The 18577-nt window shown below is 38.3% G+C and overlaps 1 protein-coding gene across 1 annotated transcript; it reads right to left on the bottom strand.

Moving 5' to 3' along the window:
• Nucleotides 1–1260: 1260 nt before the first annotated feature.
• Nucleotides 1261–17710, bottom strand: gnaq (guanine nucleotide binding protein (G protein), q polypeptide). Its single transcript, XM_065284537.2, has 7 exons — nucleotides 16950–17710; nucleotides 7643–7827; nucleotides 6519–6673; nucleotides 5821–5949; nucleotides 3761–3890; nucleotides 3142–3295; nucleotides 1261–2857 (listed from the first exon to the last, which is right to left on the bottom strand). Exons 1-7 carry the CDS (start codon nucleotides 17083–17085, stop codon nucleotides 2667–2669), a joined length of 1080 nt encoding a protein of 359 aa, XP_065140609.1. The 5' UTR covers nucleotides 17086–17710; the 3' UTR covers nucleotides 1261–2666.
• Nucleotides 17711–18577: the final 867 nt, after the last annotated feature.

The following is an 18577-nucleotide window of genomic DNA, read 5'->3' as shown; positions in this document are numbered from 1 at the left end:
GTGTGTGTGTGTACAGTGCAGGGCTTTTTTTAAGGTGGTCTAAGTGGGATGTATAGTGTTCATTGCCAGAGTTTAACGTTTAGCAGGCTGACAGCTGAGGGAAATAAACCAATAATGTCTCACACATGCTCAAGCTGTTGCTAAAAAATATTAAATATCCATGTTTACTATATACAAAATACCTCCGCCTAAGGTGGTTTTTTAAATATAAATTATTACCATTGGCGACAATTTGGCAATTTTCATGTTATAATTTTAATGTATGCTATAACATTAAATGTGCGCTTTCTGCACTGTAATGTTTTGTTATGTGTTCAGGTTGTGTTTTGGACTTTTATTTTGATACTCTGTTCTGTTCCGGCTTTTATTTTGAAATATATCATCATGTCACACTTCACATAGCGCTTCCTGTTTGTTAGTATTTAAGCACTTCCTGTATACCTGTTCCTGGCTGAATATTACTTATGTATGCCCAGCCTGTTTGCCTGTGATCTGTTCATCTGTATCCTGTTTTGCCGCTGTCCCTGTGTTTGACCATCGCCTGTATTTTGGATTTTGATTGCTTTGCTGCGTGCCCTGAACCTTAGCCTGTTATTTGGATTACGATTGTTTGGATTTACCCTTTCTGGATTTGTTTGCTGGCCCTATTGGGATTTTACAATAAACCACCTTTTTGCACATGGATTCATTTCTCACTCGCTTTCTTTAAAGCACAACCCCTTACATGCACGAGCAAAAGCCTATCACAAAATTTGTCGTGTCATAATAAAATGAGACGCAGCGCGTGTGACAAAATATGGACGTGTAAAGCGAAAAATCACCTTTCCACGACAGAAAAGATTTCATAAATGTTTCATAAAATAACTCATAGCTATCTTCAGGCAAATCATTTCAATGGTTTTACAATAAATGTATATTTACCATCCTTTTTTCCTTGTGCAGCTGTCATGATATAGTCACGTGACCAAGAAATGCAAAGATTGCTAGATTAAAGAAGTTACACAGCTAACCTAGTGACACATCTAACCCCACCCACTTCATACATATTAACACACAGTAACAGCTTTAGCGTATACTGACCTGTGGGTGTTTAAAAGGTTTTGCCAACCTGTCCACAGACTTGGTTTCAGTTTGTTTTCTGCATGATACACGTATAGAGGTTCATGGACATTTCAGAAGAATGAAAGTTTGTAGAGGCATTAAACAAACAACTTTATTGCCATCTCTGTTTGGATTATTATTATTTAGTATATAGCTTAAATTTCCCGGTTTCTGTTATGTAAAGCTGCTATAAAACAAACATTTTACATTTTGATTGACTGATTGATTTCACTGGAGAACAAAAAAACTCTGTAGCCCCCTTTTTTGCTCTTAAATGAAGTGTGTACTTTACTGAGCATGTAGGTATCTTGTGTAACATTACACTTGCAGAATGAGGAAGTTTATAAACAGGCAGCAATGGACTACTGTAAAGAATGCATAATATCAGATTTCCTGGTAAAGCCTGTGGGTAATCAATAAAACAGCGACACTATTTATTTTGGAAAACACGACGAGCATAAAGGTATCTACACGCTTAATCCATGCTTAAAATGTATATGTCATTGCATAAGATAGCATGTTATTGGGGCTTAAAGGGGTTAACCTGTTAAAGGGGTTTATGTCGAATTAATGTTATACTTCATACAGTATACAAACACATAATCTTTCTAAAAAGCAGCCTTTTATTGCAAAAATGTTTAAAAGCAAAAAAGGATCCATATTCAGAGATGTCCATATAGTTTACAACTTCCAATCAAAAATGTTTTTAATGATCGCAAAAGTAATTTGGTCCTTTACTCATGGCCATGGCTTTTCTTTTTTGACTCACTACTTTCAAATTCACAAAGAGGCAGTTTCTTTGAAAATGACTTGCATATTGACCAAAGCTTGGTTACACCACCTAACCACACTTTTACAATACCAGAAAGCATCATTAGTTAAATGAAGACATTGGTTGGGTATCATACAGTACAGAAAATCCCCCTCTTGGCATATCATAGAGTACATAAATAAACAACACTCATTTAAAAATACAAACAGAACATACTATTGTTTTCTAAACAAACAGGGCATGGTTATTGCATATGACATAAGTTTAGTAATACAAGCTTTGGCACTTTTAGATTTAATGTAACTTTCAAAAAACTATTTTCTATACTTTACAAATGCAAATGCTTTGCAGGGCAGAAAAGCCCCCTATCTATTGTTTTCTCTGCCTTTGAAAGAATACCACATTAGAATACCATACAAGTACTGAAGCTTTCTTACTTATCTAATGCTGCTGCTGAGAATAATTAAACAAATACCCTAAGATGGAGCACTACTGTAGCAATAAAAATGTAAACATGATCTTTAAACCAAAAGAATGTTTACAAATGCTGTTCAGTAACAATTTTAATTTAAATGGATAAACAATTAAGTTGGACCTTACAGACAAATGTGCAAATAAATAGTTGTGAGTTATAAGCAGCGTGTGTTTCTTCCTACAATTCATAGAGAAATAACATACGTGTCCAACTTCAGACCAGCGTACAATTAAATCAGAGTTTTTATTAATCAGACTCAAGCTATCTGATAAGCTCTTTAACTGGGCTGGACAAAAGCAAAAGTGTAAAGGTCTGTTTTCAGACTAGATTGTATTCCTTTAGTGTGTGCTGCAAGATGGTGTCTTTGACCGCTGCAAAAACAAACCTAATGTTTTCTGTGTCAGTAGCACAAGTAAAGTGAGAATAAATTATTTTCTCCGTGTCTGGATTCAGGTCGACAAACATCTTCAGGATAAATTCTCTTGCAGCTTGAGCGTCTCTCTGGGCTCCTTAGGGAAGAAAAATGAGATGATGAGTCTTGGTAAACTGTGCTGGCAATCATAATGTAAGATTTTTACATTTTTTAAAGACGATCTCTGCAAACCCACACACAATATTAGGGTATTTTGGTATTTTTCTTTATTGTGATACCTGGATATAGCTTGGGTCCTTCTTTCAAGTCAAGAATGTGTGATTTTTTGTGATCATCTTTATTTTAACACCTGTATTTTATTTTATTGTCCACCATGTGGTGAATCAGTGATGACCAAAATCATCCCAGTGTTTTACTTACCATCAAATTCAGGAAAGTAATCTACAAGGTGTGAAAACATTATTATCTCCTCTAAAAGGTCTTTCTTGTTCAAAAAAAGGATAACTGATGAATTCTGGAACCATGGGTATGTTATTATCGTCCTAAACAATGCTTTGCTTTCCTCCATTCGATTCTGGGGGACACATAAAACAGGGCAGTTTCAGTGGTTATTTTAAGCCTGTCATCAAGAGTAACTGAATGTTAACCCTCTGACAATTTCACAAAACCATTTAAAGAGATTCCATTCAAATGTGTGTTCAAAATAATAAAAATCCATTTAATCTACTGGTTATATAACTAAATAGTATTTACACACAGCATAATGTGTGTTTGAGGGGTTAAAACAAAACTGTGAGCGTATTTGCCTAAAAAGGTCAACCTTTTTTCTAAAATTACAGATATGTAAACCTGAATCTTCACAAAATTAAAATAATGTGATTGCCATGAGGGTCTGTGGTGGTTCTGTTATTTCCTATTTTACAGTTTTACTGTTACAGCGCAACAAACTAGCATATATCCATTGAACCAAAATGCAATCCCTGCTATAATTCAGGCAGTGAATTGATTCTTTGGCTCCCTCTGCTGGTAGTCCATTTACCTCATTGTCCGACTCTACTAGAACTTGGTCATATTCACTGAGTGCTGCCAGGAACATGATCGAGGTGACGTTTTCAAAGCAGTGAATCCACTTTCGCCTTTCTGACCGCTGGCCACCTACATCCACCATCCTGATAGAGAGGAAAAGGCCACGTGGTTAAAGTCTACCTGTAGTCAGTAACTTTAACAGTTAAAACTAGGGCTGTCAAAAGATTAATCGCGATTAATCGCATCCAAAATAAAAGTTTGTGTTTACATAACATATGTGTGTGTACTGTGTATAATTATTATTTATATATAAAAACACACCCAATCATGTATATATTTAAGAAAAAATTGTTATATTTATATATAATATAAATTATAGAAATGTATATACAGTATTTAAATGCAAATATTTCTTAAATATATACATGAATGTGTGTGTATTTATACATACATAATATTTATACACAGTACACACACATATGCTATGTAAACACAAACTTTTATGTAGGATGCGATTAATCGCGATTCATTTTTTGACAGCCCTAGTTAAAACTCATCTTTGGCATCATAATGGCATATATATATAAATATGTTTTACCTGTCACAGTAATTTCTTCATGCTTTAAAACAGCCTGAGTGTAACTCTACACCCTTGCCTCATTAAGTATACGCAGATCTATGAATATGCAAATTAGTCCCCGCCTCTACTCAATCGTACACAGCTTGGACCAGATATGAATGTGTGCGAATTAGTCCCGCCTCTACTTTTTCGCACCACATTAGACCATAGATATAAATGTAAAGATGCTACATTCTAGCCTGGGTTTCCCCATGCTGCCTTGCATGCAAATGTATTCATGCTGCAGGTCTAGCATGGAAACCATGGACCTTTTTTGCCCCTGAAATAGCGAATCACAGAACGGGGAGGGGGCAGCAAGACGATGACGACGTCTATGCGACACACCGAAGCAGTTTGGTTTATCCAATGTCGCTACAGCAGACGCGAAGGTTACTTTTCAATGCAGCCTTAGATAGTGTTCTAAGTAGTTTTGAGCGCAAGTTTATTTAAAAAAAGAGCAACTTTTGGCGTTAAACAATTTCATATGCAAGAAGGATGTTTGGATATGGCAAGACATGATAGCCACAGAGTTTTATAGGACCAACCAGCTAGGCATCGTCGTTGACGAAGTACAATTAACTTATAAATGGTAAGTGGTATTTATTAATATCATATTGTCGTTATGCCTGTACTGTGGTTGTCACAGTGCCACTAAAATGTGTTGCTTTTTAATATCAATATACAGCTACCGGTTTAGTTGCATAGCTTTCAGCTGTGTGCACACGTTACGTTACCGATAAAAGTCTTTTACGTTTGAATTTATGTCGCTCTACATACGTCATCTGGTATAATTGAAACGACTGGCTATGAGCTACGTACAGACGCATTTGATAGACATTCGTAGCGTCTTAAAAATAGGCACCAGAGCAATGTCTGTGGTAACCGTGATATAAGCGGAATAAAGCAGGTCCTTTTTTCTAATTATTCTAAAATAATTCACACCCTCGGTTTAAAGGCAATTTAACGCAAATTACCACCTTGGGTGTGCATTATAATCTTATAATTTAACGGCCCGTTGTCAATTATTACTTACATAAATATATAGGGTGATTTCAGATGTGTGTGTTTGTAAAATAATGTGAAGTGTAGACAATTGTTAAGTTACTACAGAAGAGTCAAGTTTTAAATAGGAAAAATTTCGAAACTTTTTTATTTTTTAGCGCAATGCTAATGGTCTAATCAGATTCACTGAATTATGCTAAGCTATGCTAAAATTGGTGCCGCCAGACCCGGAGATCAGCTGAATGTATTCCAAAACTGTAAAAATCAAATGTTTAACTGGAAAATGAGCCTCCACCACATAGTCATATAAACAAAAATACAGGTGAACTTTAAGCAGTCATACACTTGCAAACAAGGCATATGAGCACTGGGTTGAATTTCATAAAGTAAGTTCTTCCCTTCAGTGAGACATGAACAACAATCTGCAACTGAAAGTAAAAGTAAAAGGTTACCTGAAAATGACACTCTGTAGGTCAAAGGGGTATTCAATAATGCCTGTTGTAGGCACTCTGACCCTGAGAACGTCTTGCAGGGTAGGAACATAGGCATGATCAGCAATGCGATCCAGTGAAGTAAGATAGCTGTGGACAAACAATACGAATTTTCACAGATCTAAAAAGCTGTTAACATTACAACGTTTTCAACCGAAACCAGTCAAGTTTTTATGCAGTTTGACTGTCTGTTTATATTGGGGTCCGGAAACTCAAACTTTTGAAGACTGGTCCAAGTCCAAATCTGTTTTTTCATCATACTTGGCAAGTGTGATCGGCAAATAAACACATTCAATCAGATTTTTACAAATCTATTTCAAGCTACATTCAAGCATCGCATTTATGGAAATCCGTTTTAGTTCTGAACACTCTGATCGGATTTCGCATAGCTTTTTACTTGCAGTATTTGACATTCTCACATCATGTAAGACGTGAGCACATCGGATGTTGTTAAGTCAGAAGCAAAGTTGTTTTGTTGTTATTGTTGATGTGCGAGTGACGATGGCAGCAAACAATAAAATCCTGTATGCCAGCCTCCTATATGTTTCTGCTGCTTCATAAGATGCAGTAAGACACATCAGCAAGGCCTTTCATTTGCTTTCCCTTTGTGTTTAAGAGCAACAAGTGAGATACTAAAGAGATCTTATTTATGCACTTACTATTTTGTAGAATCTGAAAGTTGGTACTCCCTCCTCCGGTAATAACACTCCTGAATTCCCGGGTCATTCCATAAACTCCGGATAGCATCTACATAGGGGCTGACAAGCATGTAAACCTTCTCTACATCCACTTCATTGACAATGTTTGCATTGGCCTGTGAGAAGAAAACATATTTAAAAACAAAACAATAGCTTTAAAACTCTAACCAATGGTAACCGATTCATTTTTCAACAGAACCCAAACCCAAAGACTTTTTAGAGTCACATCCCACTCCAAGCCAATTTATGTCTCTACATAACTTAGTTTTATTTTTGACCCATTTTACATAACTTAAGTTTGTTAAAATTCTTTATCTCACAAACCTGACCTAATAAAATGAACTTTGTTTTTAGGCTGTAATGTCCCATAATATTTTAAGCACTGTAAAAATAGGTTTGCCTTCAGGGCTGTCTAGAAAAATAAAAAAACAAGACAGCACATTTCAGCAAGGAAGTGAATTTTTTTTAATTAATTTCATAACTTGGAGGGGTAATTTTATTAAGCCTGGGCAACATGATTAGCCAAACTGATTGTATCTTTTATAGTATCTGTCTCAGCTGTTGACCTACTTGATGGAAATGAAGTTACTGAGTGGCCTTTATAAGTACCAGATGTCAAGTTTTATAGCTATTGATGAAGTCTGTCTCAGAATGATACATTTTACTGATTCCTTGTTCTCACATTTATTTTGTGTCAACTTTAAACAATGTAAAAAAAAATGTAAAAGAGGCAAAAGGGTGTTTCTGTAGCTCACTTGGTGCAGCATTGCATTAACAGTGCAAAGGTCATAGGTTCAATCTCAGGGAACACATACTGATAAAATGTATACCTTTTGTGCATTGTAAGACGCTTGTCGTGATAGCAAATTTAAGCCAAATACATGAATGTGAAATGTAAAACAATAATGTGAAAAAAATGAAAATGTAAAACAATAATGTGAAATGTAAAAATGATCAAACCAGAAAGGATGAAGAATGTTACCAGACGTCCTGTGAGGAATGCAATGAAACATCTTAATCATCAGATTTTCAAACTAATAGTTTGTATTTGAGTGAACTGTACCTTATGTACCAAATGCCTGTACCTTATTAAGCTCATATTTGTAGGGAATGTGTAGAGTTTCCATAGCTTGTATCATGGCCTGCAAAGATGTGAAGATGTTTTGATAGACCAGCTTGGTAAAGCCTCTTCTATCCTCCTCTGAATACCCTGAGCCATGGATGATTCTCATCTGTTTAATAAAGGTACTTTTTCCACTCTCACCAGTGCCTGAAAATGAAAACATTAGTTTTGAGTCATTTGAGTTTGTTTTAATGAACAGGTTTGTTCAAATGAATCATAATCAGATTGTAAAGTGATCTAGTGTGTTTCACGTTTTCTTTTATTGCAGTAAAAGCCCCCATTAAGGCGAAATGTAATTTTTTGAAATTTAAATTCCATCAATGCGCATCAGTGATTTTTATGACAACATTTTGCACTTTAGCTGCTTATCAAATCCCATGCTGTGAGGTAAACTAAAATGCTATTGGCTGTTTAAAAGGCAGAGGGGCAACTTGATATCTCTCACTCCAACCACCATTTTAGGGGAAAGTATGCATCTAACAAATCAAAAAGGTTACTTACGTAACCCTGGTCCCCTTAGATAATGGGAAAGAGCACTGCATCAGTAGCTTATGCTATGGGAAAACTCCTGTTTTCTCCAAAACTGAAGCCTATTGGTTCACATCTGTGAAAATGAAAGACCATGGGCATTTTCAGGCGGAGCTATATGCATATATAAGTCTGAGTCAAACACTATTCAGTACCGTCCTTATTCGACCGAAGTGTGAGGTAGAGCTTACTTTGTGGTGTTGTATCATGGCCAGCTACGCAATGGTCGTTTCTCTAATATCAGGGAACCAGGGTAACATGAGTAACCTTAAGCAAAAGAAACGGAATCCTCACGTACATCCAAATTAAATGCGGGTGCAGGATCAATTACATACTACAAATAATAATAAAGCAAAGATCCGCACACCGAAGAGCTCCCAATTTACATGATTTTATTAAAGGAGCATTTCACCCATAGAAACATTAATCTTTATTGAAAGTGCGTCACATTTGTAGTCTAAATGTAGCATACATTTCGAATTTGGTGCCTATTTGACCGAGAAAAGGGGTGTTTGTAGTCTCACCCCCTCAAACAAAGATATTGGACTTTCTGCTTTCAATGATGCAAAATGATGATTTTTACATCATTGAAAGAAGGAAGTGCAACACTGAAATCTGTATTTCTCCTTTCTCAACGGCAACTGAGGAAATGATGCACGACCATTCAAAAACATGACTGGGGTTCTAACTACACAAAGCTTAATGCAAATGTGTGAAGTGTCCCTTTAAGTCTTTTCGGCCCTTCCTCAGACTGTGCGGATCTTTGCTTTAATATTATTTGTACAGGAATAACCTTATCATTCCCTTTCAATACGGTTCACCCCGCATTGCATCAGTAGGTGATGGTATGGGAACGTATCCCATCATGCCGTGCTATGTCGGAATTAGAATGCGTGCAAGCCAGAGACCAGGTGGTCGTGTAGGGACATATATAGCGGCTATGCTCATAGGACTTGTGTGTGCAGCGGTGGTACATCCGGGCTATAAAACATGACAAAGGTGGACAGCAAGGACCAGGTACCATATGCCAGGGCAACAACATCCACAATTGAAATGGACAGCATTTGTGCAGTCCACAAAGCTTACAAACATCTGCCCTGTTCTCTTAACCAGCCCGTGAGAACAGACCACTTTTGTGAGTAGTTATTGTGTTCAGTACCCCGTCAAGAAAAATAGAAATTCCTGTTGAGGAGCCATACGGGCTAGGGATGCCAGATCATTCCCTCCTGCTGGGAGAGAAGGTCTCTTCTTAGCGGGATCTACCACGCCGCTGCCGACAACATCTGGATCAGATCGAAGAACCACAGCTGGTTCTGCCAGCAGGGAGCGATCAGTAGCAATGGGCATTCTCCCCCCTGCCAGCTTGTATAACATGCAAGATCGGAGGCCTTCCAGATGATTTATAAATGAAATCACTATCATGCACGCCGATTGAACCAGAACATGGTGGTGTTGGAAATGTTAAAGTGCCAATATCACGAGTTATCATGCCATTGTGTCAAGGAGACAGTCCATGTGCCGAAGGCGTGTGTGTCATCGCACAAAGCTCCTCATCCTATATCTTGAAGGCATCTGTAGTCACCACTTTCCTTCTGCCCACTGAGCTCTGTGCCTGTGAGGAAAGGCGAAGGGATTTCCAGGTGAACGTTACCCTCTTGTCGTTTCGTGTAACTTTGAGCTTTAGGCGTCCCAACAGACAGACAGTCTTGTCCTGGCAACCCAGACGGAACTAAAGTGGCCGAATGTGAAGTAGACCCAACGGAATGAGCAGGGATCCCACAGCCAGAGCCCCTTTTAAAGAGGTTACTGTGTGTCTGAACGCTAACAAACATTCCGGTGTCTGCCACCTGGGTTGAGTCAAGCATCGTGCCCAAAAACAAGATCCGTCAAGTGGGGGTAAGCAAACTTCTGTCAAGGTTAATCCTAAACCCCAAATCGCCCAGATGCTGGAGGAGAACGGGGACATATCTCCTGTTCTGATTGAGCTAAGACCAGCCAGTTGTCGAGATAATTCAGAATGCAAATCTTAGAGGGGTGAGTGGTGCATTTGCACATTTGGTAAATGTACGTGGGGCTAGAGAAAACCCGAATGGTAGGACCATGTATTGGTATGCTATTTCTTTGGATGCAAATCTCAAGAGCAGCATGTGTCAGAGGGCTACTGGGATATGCCATGGGCAGATTTGAGTGATAATCCGTTTCACAGTGAGCATTTTAAACAGTTGTATCATAAGAGAGCTGTTTAAAACTTGTAACTTTAGGATGGGTCTGAGACTGCCTTACTTCTTCAGAACGAAAAAGTAGCAGCTGTAAAACCCTGACTCGATTTGGATCATGGAAACTTTATCGCACCTTTCTCTAGCAGGGCTTTCACTTCGGCTCAGAGAATACCAGAAGATCACCTCCGCATGCTCCAGCCTCACGGCAATCAAAGTTGAACACCATCCTAGCCTTACTACAGAGGACTTATACGATCATGTGCAACTAAGCCAAGAGAGTGTACGAATCTTTGCTAAAAACCTAAAAGATGCAGCTCTTGGTAGAAAGACACAACCCTCTTCCTCACAACATCATCGCACAAGACCCAACAGCCATGACAGTAACCAGCATATAGGGATGGGACAGTTAGAAAATTTCATATCATGATTATAGTGACCAAAGTTATCACGGTTATCAATATTATCATGGTTTCATTAAATTGAGATAGAAATGTTCAAAAAGAACTGATACACACACTGAAAACATTTTAACAAGTGTAATTTTTGAAAATCAGCAAACAACAAATACAAGTAGCAGCTATATGCACCTTTTTAAGCATAAACATTAAATCAGGGGTGTCCAGACTTTTTTGTGTGGCAATCTACTTTTAAAATGATACAGCCGACAAGACCTACCTGCTAAAAAACATTTTTTAACAAAACACTGTTAATTTTTTTAATAACACTATAATGTGTGTTAGGAGGACTATCTCTATGTTGAATTTAATGCTGTCACCATTACTCTATTCTTTTTGAGGAGTTAAAAAAAATCCTTAAATACATGCAGAGTACTCCGAGTCCTTATAGCGGAATAGCGGAGATGCAGTTTTGATGAAATAAACTAGAAAATGACAACATTATCAGAAGCATCTCTCTCCCTCGTTCGGTTGGTCGATCGATTGCGCGCACATACACCGTATGTGTGGCTCAACTCCTGCATGAAGGCAAGAATGTGCATCCAAATTTCGGAAGTTAGACGACTCCGCTGCAGCGGGCAGACATAAGATTTATAAAAACACACTTGAGAAGAAATGCGCAGCAGCTCAAAAGACTTGTTTCTAAGACCATATTGCCAATTTGGCGCTTTGTTTTCCGAAGCTCGTGGAGGCGTGGAGCAGCATACACAGTTATTAACTTATGTGCGATCTACCGGCATTGCATTTGCGATCAACTGGTCGTATTGGACACCGCTGCATTAAATGAACATTAACATGGAGCCCCGAGATGTATGACCCTGTTTAATGAACAGTACCTTAAATAAGAAAAACAAATACACACATAAACAATGCATTGAAACACAGTGCACCTGTTACTGCCTTCCGCCACGCCTTCTCGTGCAAAAACCAATGTTGCATGCGCGCGCCTGCGTCAAGCTGATTCTGGCTGGACAGGATTTACCGCGAGTTTTCAAAACCACGGTAATCAAACACAGTTGTAATGATAATCAAATTTTAAACAATAATACTAACAATCAGGACATTTTATCATGGTTAATCGTGAAACCGGTAATTGTCCCATCCCTACCAGCATACGACCTCAAAGAGGTATCTACAAACAAATATCTCTTCCATCAGAGCAGAGCAAACGACATCAAAACAGACAGAAGGCCAACCAAGTACTTCTCCGCTCAGCCTCAGTCAATCTACAAATATGGACACTTCTACATATCAGTCAGAAGCTACAGACAGAGCAACACAGCCCATCTCACCATCACAGCAGTCTACATATGCTGAAATTACAAAGGGCAAACAACACACTGGCTCCTCAGACATTACAGAAGTGAGAAATCTCCTACACCTCATCTGTAAAATGCTAGCGTAAGGCAACTGGACTACCAAAACACCTATTTCTACCTCACAATTGCATCCTTTACTATAAGCTCTTGGAATATCCAAGGCCTCTACTCCTCAACCTTAGGGGCCAAAACCGTAAAAACAGAGTTCCTAAAAAATTTTAATAATCAGGACATCATTATTCTACAAGAAACATGGTGCAGATCAGACACTGACACACGCTGCCCTTCGGGATACATAGAAATTATACTGTCATCACTTAAGAACTGCAACGTAAAACTTGGAAGAGACTCTGGTGGCATTATCGTTTGGTACAAAGAGACTTTCAAAAATGACTTATTTGTACAGAAAAAGGATTCAACACACATCTGGCTTAAACTCAAAAGAGGCATCATAGACTGTCATAAGGACCTTTATATCTGTGCAGCCTACATACCTCCATCAGAATCACCATATACTACAAGGACAATCTCTTTGACCAGCTTCAGATGGAAACCAGCCATTTTCAGGCTGAAGGAAATGTACTGTTATGTGTGGAGACTTTAATGCCCGAACAGGCTCAGAACCGGACATTATAGACACTCATGGGAATAATCATATACTGAAAACAAACATGCTTCTCATTCCCACCACTACAACACGAAACAACCCTGACAGTACAGTTAACAAAAATGGTAGGGAGTTGGTGTGTCTCTGTCGAGGTTTGGGCTTATATATGCTTAATGGTAGGATCCGAGGTGACTCTTTAGGTCGATTCACATACTGCTCATCTCTTGGTGCTAGTGTTGTTGACTATGCCATTACAGACCTAGACCCCTCCCTATTACGAGCATTTACAGTCAGACCACAGTCTACCTTATCAGACCACTGTCAAATAAATGTGTTTATAAAGAGAACACAACAAACTCATAGAAGTGAACAAAAGCCCTGCAATTTGACCAAATTGAACCCAACATTTAAATGGTCCCCAAACTCTGAACCCGAATTTATTAGCGCAGTCAGCTCCAATGACATTTCCAACTTAATTAATACATTTAAAACAACACAGTTTATGACTAGTAAAATCAAGGTAAATGCTGCAGTACAACAAATAAATCATATTTATGAAAGATGCGCAATCAAAGCGAACCTACAAACAAAAAAAAAACTAAAGTAAAATCTGGAGATGAAATCTGGTTCGATAATGAATGTAAAAGACAACGTCTCCGACAACTCTCCAATAAAAAACACAGAGATCCACACAAACCAGAAATCAGACAAAACTATTGCGAAGCACTTAGGGATTACAAAAATACAATGCACTACAAAAAACAACAACACCTCAATTTTACTCTCAAAGAAATCCAAGACTCAATTCATAATAATCAATTCTGGGAAAAATGGAATAGCCTAAACAAAAAACAAAACCAGGACAAGCCCATACAAAATGAAGAATTATGGAAAGACTATTTTAAAAACCTATTCAGGGAAATCTCCTCAGATAGTCTTACACCTGATCAAAAAAATGTACAAACCAAACTAAAATAATTGGAATCCATCATTAAAAACAACCAAAACCCATTAGATTACCCGATTAGCTTAGAAGAACTAAAAGAAGCACTAAAGAAATTAAAACCCAGAAAGGCATGTGGTTTAGACAACATCAGAACAGAAATGTTGAAACACAGTCCTGCAGCAATGCAAGAGGCACTTTTAAAAATGTTTAATTTAATCTAACAAACTGGACACTTTCCTGAAACCTGGAGTACAGGTTTAATACACCCGCTATATAAGAGCGGAGACAAATTGGACCCCAATAACTACAAAGGCATTTGGTAAATAGTAATCTAGGGAAGACTTTCTGTTGTATCTTAAATGCTCGGATTCAGGCCTTCCTTACCAAACACAACGTTTTAAGCAAAAGTCAGATAGGATTTTTAACAAACCACCGCACCACTGACCACATTTATACACTACAGACGCTAGTCAATCAACACGTTCATCATAAAAACAAAGGCAAGGTTTATGCATGTTTTGTTGACTTGAAAAAAGCATTCGACTCGATATGGCACGACGGCGGCTTATACTATAAAATTCTACAATCAGGCATAGAAGGAAAAGTATATGACATCATTAAATCCATGTACGCAGAAAACAAGTGCGGAGTTAAAATTGGTGACAAAAGAACAGAATTTTTCAGTCAAGGGCGTGGGGTGAGACAGGGCTGTAACTTGAGTCCAACGCTATTCAACTTATATATTAATGAGTTAGCAGTGTTACTGGAACAATCCAGCACACCCGGCCTCATCCTAAACAACTCAGAGATTAAAGCTCTTCTGTATGCAGATGATCTGGTGCTATTGTCAGACACACTGCACAAGGTTTACAGCAATACCTGGACCTGCTGGAGAAATACTGTCAAAACTGGGCCTTGACGGTCAATCTGAAAAAAACTAAAATTATGATTTTCCAGAAAAAAGCAAGACTACAGGATAACAGATACACATTTACTCTAGGAAACACTGCACTAGACCACACCTTACACTACAACTATCTCGGGTTAAAAATCAGCGCATCAGGCGGTTTTGGTCTCGCGGTAAATGCACTTAAAGAGAAAGCTAGACGAGCATTCTATGCCATCAAAGGCAAATTTAAACAAACAGACATTCCTGCTACAGTTTGCTGTAAAATATTTGATAGTGTAATAATGCCCATAGCTCTATATGGTTTTGAGGTTTGGGGTCCACAATGCCTAACAGATTACTCCAAATGGGACAAACATCCAATGGAATCCCTGCATGCTGAATTCTGTAGAAATATTTAAGCTTAGAGAAAAACACTTTGACAAAATCTCAAAGCTCATACCAGAGTTTCATAGCTCTTCAGATTCAGATCAAATGAAGATGTTACTGAGGGAAGACAGACACCCATCAGCTGCTGCTAAATTCATTTATCAGTTACACACAATCAGAAATAATCCACAGCCCTGATCTTGTACAGTACTTTTATTCTACCTCTCATCTGCCTCCATAAATGTACATTTGTATACTTCAAATGTTTATATTTCAAAGTCTACTTTATATTGTAAATATCCTCTGATTCTATTTTATTTTATTTTATTTGCAGTAGTACTTCATCCATCACACAGCACCCTATCTTAATTGCACCTTAATTATTTGTTACTATTGTGTTATTGTAGGCTATGTTTCTTGTTTTATGTATAATGCTTTGGCAATATTGTAAGTGACACAATCATGCCAATAAAGTTCTTTAAATTGAAAATTGAAATTGAATACGCATGCGATTGTTGAAGGCCGAAGAGTGAAATATGCCCCTGAATCAGGCAAACTGCAGTGAGTAGCCATTTCTTATAACATCTAAAATCCAACCGAATATGCCACGAATGAAGTGTCAGACAAAAAGTTTGACGGTGAACATTGGCGTTGAATGTGAGTCGTGGAACATGAGCAGCTTTCCACCAGTTAGGGGGTGATTGCAGAAGTGGGACACCGCAAAGTGGTGGGGTGCCACTATCCACTATAGCATAGTGAGGAGGAGATTTGCTCTTTTTTGTGATGAGTTAAAAATTAGGATCGCTATTCAAAGCGTGGTTAGGTGTGGGAGTGCATAACCGACAACATTTAAGTTGTGTCCAGCACCCTGATGTAAACAGGGAACTTGGAACACAGTATCATTGTTAGCCATCTGACGAGGTGAGACTTAACCCCTTTCTATTTGCGTCAGTCATCCTTTGGAGGTGAAGGATCCAACACCAACCTGGGGCAGAGGCCCTGGCACCTTGGAGGACCAGCACGCTTGCCGTAACATTTTAGATCAGGCTCTGCTCTCCGACACTGCTACACCAGTGTTAATGCTGGTTTGGAGTTGGCTGACGTCAGTGGAGGAGCTTGCTCTTTTCGGCAAGAAGTGGCTCTTGTGATGCCTTCTGGGCCTCATTGAAGCATTGAGTGAAGCCCTAGACGACATAACCAAACAGGCCGGCTGGAGACAGGGGGAGATGGAGGAGCCAAGAAGCCACACGATCATCGTCTTTTAATCTCTGTGAGATTAAGCCATAGGTGATGTTACAGCACCAAAAGGCTAGTCATGGCACAGCCAATGGCCTGGGAAGTGATCTTGGAAAAACACAGAGCCAGGTCCTTTGCACTGCATAGCTCTTGTGTAGGCACGAATGTTGCTGCTGTCAACCACAGAGGGCATGAGGGTAACGGATTCTTGGGTGCAGGTAGAGTGAGCGTCGTGATCTTGTCAATGTTGTATAAATCAGTAATAAAATTGTGTTTAAAAAAAATGTTTGCCAATGAAGTTCCTTTTGAATATTTTTCCCTAACCCATTGGCAATCAGATTTATTTATAATATCTTGTATTATTTTGCTTTAGTAAATCTTGTTTTAACGATATGTAATATTTTGTAACGGTACTTGCAGTTGAGTGATTTACGGTTTGCAGCACATGCAACAGTTGTTTTTGGTCTGTCGATCATACGAATCTATAAACGAGACTAATAGTAAGACAAACGTGTATTGCAGTTCAATTCTCGTATTTGTTGTGTTTATAAAATGCGCTCAAAATTCTATAGATTGATTACTTTTTAAATCAAATTTTTAATAGCATGCTGTTTGACATTTGTAACGCAGTAACCTAAAAGTTTGAATAAGATGAAGATCATAAGAAATTGAGCATGTCTTACCTAGTAGTAGCAGCTTGAGTTCGCGCCGCGCATCTTTCTTGTCACGGCGGAGCTTGCGCTCGATCTCATCGTTGATACGCCGCGCTTCTTTCGCCTCCTCGCTCAAGCAGCACGCCATCATCGAGTCCAGCGTCATGACCACCGGGAAGATTTACAATTTAAGTGAAATTTAAGGAAAATCAGTCCCGGATCTCATCTAATCTCTCGGAAAATGCCATAGAAGTAGTTTCCTTGCAGCTAAAGGGAGAATATACTATGCGTTCGTCATTCATAAAATGTTTCTGTAGCTGTAGAGCATCCTTAATGTTTCAGTTCAAAATGTCCCAGCTGGCTTTAATCCTAACGTGGTTGTTCTGTGTTTGATATTACTCAGACAATCATTGATCAGGCTTAATAACTCCACGGTAGACGCGCGTTCAGCATTCTCCTCATCGACACTTGATGTTTTCTTTCGTGAGAAAGTCAAGTCTCTTGTCCAGGAACTTGTGATGGGAATATTTGCATGAATAGTGTTGTTCCCGTGTTAAAGTATCCTCTCCGGGCGTGGTATTATGGCCGACAATTCCCTGGAATACCGTATCCAAATGGAGAAACGCTACACGAGAGTCATTTTGCTGACGGGATTTCCTAAGTTTTAAAGCGATTGTACAAGTGTGCACAGAGGTCTTCGCCTCGTTGATGTAAATCCCAGTTTGAACAGACTTGAACTATCAGCTCTTCTACGTTATACTGATATATCCGTATATGACTCGGTCGAACCGATTCGTGAACCGCTCGTGTCTGGTTTGTAAGAGAATATAGTGTGGGATTCATAATAAAACTAACAAAACATTTGAAGCAATACTGTGTGATTTAATAGTCATAAGTGGCCTACTTGGTATATATTTTTTATTTTGACTACAAAAATACGCAATATTTATTTTAGCCTACTACAAAAATACGCAGACACTAATGAAGAGTCAAACCGGTGAATCATCTTTCGAAACTGACTCACTGAAATGAATCGATTCACTCCAATGATACAGACTTTAATAAAAGCAGCAGCAGGTCAGTGCTGTGACGCGCAGAGGTGAGCAGCAGCTGGTGTGGTGTATTATATGAATATAAGCTGTTTTGACCCTTACTATCCTTAAAGTTTATTCCATGATTTTCATTTTATGCCAATACAAGTACGTTCAAATTATATTAAATTCTTTTTAATAGGATATGATGCAGGAATAGCAGTTTATCCATTTGGGTCAAAATGTGTTAAAAACGTTTCTATAGGAATAATTTTAAAAAAGCAATTGTGTTTTAAATTCAATCAGCTTTTATACAGTTGACAAATTGCACAGAACTTAAAATGGTTGTACTTTGGGGCAATTAACAAATATTAATAGCTCTAAGTTTTAAGGTCTTGCATCATATAAACAATTTTTTTAATCATATAGTTTGATTTAATTTGTTGCACCTGCAGTCCAGAGTAATCCATACAAACTATAGTAGTAGCCATATTAGCATTATATTTAGTAAACCATTACAAAGGATGCAAACAAACAATAGATCACATGAAAGGCATTTTAATGTACTAGTTGGATTTACGTCTTAACCACCCAAAGGTTTTGCAAAGTTGGTAAAACACTCCTCTC

Source organism: Paramisgurnus dabryanus, chromosome 5 (assembly GCF_030506205.2).
Source record: "Paramisgurnus dabryanus chromosome 5, PD_genome_1.1, whole genome shotgun sequence".
Lineage (NCBI taxonomy): Eukaryota > Metazoa > Chordata > Actinopteri > Cypriniformes > Cobitidae > Paramisgurnus > Paramisgurnus dabryanus.
This window is presented reverse-complemented; position numbering and strand designations above follow the sequence as displayed.